The sequence below is a fragment of the Chrysochloris asiatica genome, unplaced genomic scaffold (genome assembly GCF_000296735.1).
Source record: "Chrysochloris asiatica unplaced genomic scaffold, ChrAsi1.0 scaffold00368, whole genome shotgun sequence".
Taxonomy (NCBI): domain Eukaryota; kingdom Metazoa; phylum Chordata; class Mammalia; order Afrosoricida; family Chrysochloridae; genus Chrysochloris; species Chrysochloris asiatica.
In genome coordinates this window covers 435715-440108 of record NW_006408886.1, presented here as the reverse complement: position 1 = coordinate 440108, position 4394 = coordinate 435715, and the positions used below count along the sequence as shown (strand labels likewise).

General features: G+C 35.8%; 1 protein-coding gene across 1 annotated transcript in view; it reads left to right on the top strand.

Moving 5' to 3' along the window:
• Window positions 1-4394, top strand: part of PPP4R1 (protein phosphatase 4, regulatory subunit 1) — a 134359-nt gene that overhangs the window by 48748 nt on the left and 81217 nt on the right. The window contains exons 5-6 of the mRNA XM_006876233.1: window positions 1525-1530; window positions 2228-2748. Of these exons, the coding sequence (XP_006876295.1) occupies window positions 1525-1530; window positions 2228-2748 (527 nt within the window). The remainder of the gene's footprint in view (window positions 1-1524; window positions 1531-2227; window positions 2749-4394) is intronic.

The window sequence follows — 4394 nt, the reverse complement described above, 5'->3', positions numbered from 1 at the left end:
TCATTGGCTCTTGTTCATATGGTATCTCTTGAAATGGTTGAACATTAACCATTTCCTTTTGGTACAATGACTCTGTGTATTCCTTCCATCTTTTCTTCATGCATTCTGCATCATTCAATAATTTGCCCAGTGAATCTTTCAATAACGAAAGTCGAGGCTTGAATTTTTTCTTCAGTTACCGCAGCTTGAGAAATACTGACCGTCTTCTTCCCTTTTGGGAAACATTTTTGTCTTTATTATCTTAAAACTGTTAAGTTTTAAGCTTGGACAAACTAGTAGGTTACATTTTTTTTAGACAAATAACAACTATTTCACTCAGATTTTTTTTTTTTTTTAATATTTTATTGTGTTTAAGATATTTTTGCTTTTGCTGCTAAGGATATTAAAATGTTGTCTTTATGTGTTAAGAACCTTTAAGCCCGTAGTGTGGCTCACATACCCTTTAATTAGGTAGTTTTGTGAATTTTTTAAAGGGAAGTTTCTTAAATTCATTGTTAATTTTAAATGGAAGCGTCTTAAATTTGTCACTTAATAAATGAAGTCTATAACTTTTAGCTATTTAGTTCTTCCTGTGCCCTTAATTCCTAAACGATAGCTTATTACTATAATGTTTTAATTTTAGCTCAAATAATTTCAGAACAAAATTTAAAATAGCACAGAATTCCATTATTTCCTTCATATAGATTCTGCAAATAATGTGGTTTATCTCACTCTCTTTTCTTGGAAAAGTTAGATATGATCTTTTTTTTTGCCTCATTTAATTATGTGGATTTTGTCAAGGAAAAGGCATTCTTATATAACTGCAGTACAAATTACCAAAATTAGGAAATAAACACTGATACATTATTATTACTTAATTAATGCAAGTAAGAAGATAGTGAATAAAGGTCTTTTCTAATCTTATATGTTGTTATTAAGTGTGGTTGAGTCGGCTCTGATTCTTAATAACCCTTGTATTGAGTATCCAAGGTGTGACTAGTCAATTTGAGCCATCAACTTTGCTATTCGTACTGACCTTATGGTCATGCACTTATCCTACAGTGCCACACCAGGACTCAATATAGTAGGGTTTTGTTTTCCTACTTACTTCTTTCTTTTAACATGAAAACAGATTTTTTTTTTTCAGGTCTTGAATATGTCGTTGGGACAAAATAATACTATAAAGAATCCTAAAAATCAGACAATTTTAAATTATTTATCTTAAAATGTTGTAGAACTTTAACTTTCTACTATATTTCACTGGAGTCCTGGTGTGGTTTTATAGGTTTTATAGGATACGCACTGGATTATTAACCTCAAGGCTGGAAGTTCAAACCAACCATCCACTTCTTGGAAACCTTATACAGGTTTGCAAATAGTCAGAACTGGCTCAATGGCACTTAACAATAACAACAAACATATTTCATTCCTTGTATATTATTGAAATGATTATAGAATCCTAGGATGCATAAATGCTATCTTTTTTGCTCCTTATTTATCAACATAATTTTCGCTCCTCATTTATCAATATAGTTTAATTCTAAGGACCAGGTTGATGAGCAAAAGTCGGTGTTATGTGAAAATGAAGGATGATTACATTATTTTATAACTAGTGGATTTTATCATTATTGCGTTGTTGTTGTTAAGTGCCACTGAGTCAGTTCTGACTCATACTGACCCTGTGTATGGTTTCCAAGGAACAGCTGGTGAGTATGAACTGCTGACCTTGCAGTTCAAAGTGACTTTGAAGTTTAGTGCATTAACCTGCAGTGCCACATATGGCAGAAAATACCCCAAAACTCAACTGCCATCGAGTCAATTCCAACTAGTAGCAACCCTGTATAAGATTTCTGAGGCTGTAAATCTTTTTTGTGAACAGAAAGCTTCATCTTTCTCCTGTGGAGCGATTGGTGGGTTTGAACGGCCAAGCTTGCAGTTAATAGTCAAGGCAGTGGCACTAGGACAGAAAATACTACGAGAATACTTGAGAATCATGGCCCAGCCATGTTGACGTGTAACCTTAACCATCACAGCCAGCATTACTCTCTCCTTGTACCTCAGCATTCATTACTGCCAGATGTACTTTATTAATGTAGTCAGGAGTTTTAATAGTTCACATATCTTAATACTGTATGTAGAATCCTAAATTTCTTCTCTTTCCCAGTAATTATTTTTATGATTTCATATTTTTTGTTTTTTCTTTTCTTTTCTTTCTTTCTTTTTTTTTAAACAAAACAACAAGAGTCAGTGATGGAGAAGATAACCCTAAGGATGCACAGACTCAACCAGAGATGGCATCTTCACATCTCAGTGTTGGCAATTCCAGTGTCAAACTGGCAAGCACAGTGGAGAAGCATGCTGAACGCACTAGTAGGTCTCCAGGTGAAATAAGTGTTCCAGTGGACAGCAGCTTACTTTGTACTTTATCATCAGAACCTCATCAGAATGCAGCTATTAATGGGAATGATAAAAAATCTAGTAACTACAAATCTGTACTGCTGCCAGGTGTGAGCACTAGCTCACAAGATTTCATTCTCTCGGACCAGGAATTATACAACTCTTTCCATTTCTGGAGGACTCCTCTTCCTGAGATCGATATAGATATAGAACTTGAACAGGACTCTATGGAGAAACTCATCCCAGAGAGACCAGAAGAAACTCCTGAAGTTACTATGCCATGTTCTCCAAATACTACCATGGCCACCAGAAAGGAACTTGAGGAAATGATAGAAAATCTAGAGCCCCATATTGATGATCCAGATGTTAAAGGTATGAAAGACTCATCAAGTTACTTATTTGTACTAAAGTTGACATTTGTTCTTTTTTTAATCTTTTTTTTTTGAGGAAAAAAATGCTTCTTTAAAAATTCATTATGATTATAATCATTGTTAAGTGCTGTTGAGTCGGTTCTGACTCAGCAACCCTGTATAGGGTTTCCATAGAACAGCTGGTGGATTTGAACTGCCAGTCTTGTGGTTAGTAGTCCAATACTTATCATACTGTGCCACACCAGAGCTCTGATTATAGTCATTATGTATTATTTTTTTTAATGTTTTATTGTGTATTGAGTGATAGTTTACATGGGGGAACATTAGTTTTACATTCATTCTATCATACATCATTTCATTGCCTTAGTTACCATCCCGTCCATGCATCATAATCCAATGAAAGGGTATACCCTGCAAGCCTGACCCCCCTCCCCGCCCCACGGTCCTCAGCACACAGCCCCTTTCCCTTTCTGGGTCTCAACTCCCCAGGTACTCCATCTCTTCACGTCATCCTCTCTGTCTCCATCTCAGGCCTCACTGCTTCTCTGGGTGGGGTCCCACTCTTCGCTCTTCTCCGTTGATGGTCCCAGGGCCCTCCGCTTCTAGACTGAAAGGTTAGTCACTTCCCTCCTTACTATAAAATATCCGCCTTTACATTTCTAGCCCTCACAGTCTGTCCTGGTAACAATTCTTACCATTGCATCACATGAGACCCATCTGCATTTCTTTTCATCATTCCTTCCTAGACAGGTTGGGTGCCATTCACTGGAGACTCTATGATCCTCCTCGTCCTGTGGATCTAGGTTCCCTCTTGAAGTTATTATGTAGTCTTAAATTCACTTGCTAAACATGATTTATCAAATATTTAGGAAATCTTATTTTAAATAGGTTCATTATTGCAGCACGGTCTATGTAAACATAAATAAGGTCTTGATTCATAAATCACACTGAAATTTTCACACCAGTTAAACTATGTTTTCCGTTAACAATTTTAAATATTGGCTCTTGTGTAATGTTACTGGCTTATAGTCTAAGCAATGGGCAAAGATACTTATTTTTATATATGATTAAGTGTTGTGGGTTTTATCCGACTCCTTTAGATTTATCTCTTGGTTTTGACTTAACATAGAGTCCTTTATTATGAACAGCAGCCTTAATAGCTATTTTGTCTTAAAATGTCTCTGATTAAGTGGGATATGTGTTCTAAGTCAGTGTGGATAATGAGATGTGTTAAAACATTCCCCATATTCTACTTCTTTAGGCTTGGGAAGCATTGTAAAGTCAGTGAGGCTAGAAATTGATAAAGATGTTCTCGGTCTGTTCCCTGTAAGACTACTTAGGGAAGGTCTTCGGTGTGAACATGTGAAATGTTTAAACAACAAAAAATTTTTTTGAAAACCTTATAGCTACAAGTTTTCAGATTTTAATTCACAAAGTGAATTTGTTAACAGCAATATTTTTTAAAAAATCTAAAATTTCTAAATTAATAGTTTTTACAATGTCAGATACAGGACTGGAAGGTGGGAAGGCACTCAGAATGCGACTGGGGTAAAAAATGCCTCCTCAAAGTAGGGTTGACCATAATGACATGAATACAGTTAAGTTCGGGGGAGAAAAGTGCACAGAACCTGCATTTGCTGATGGGCA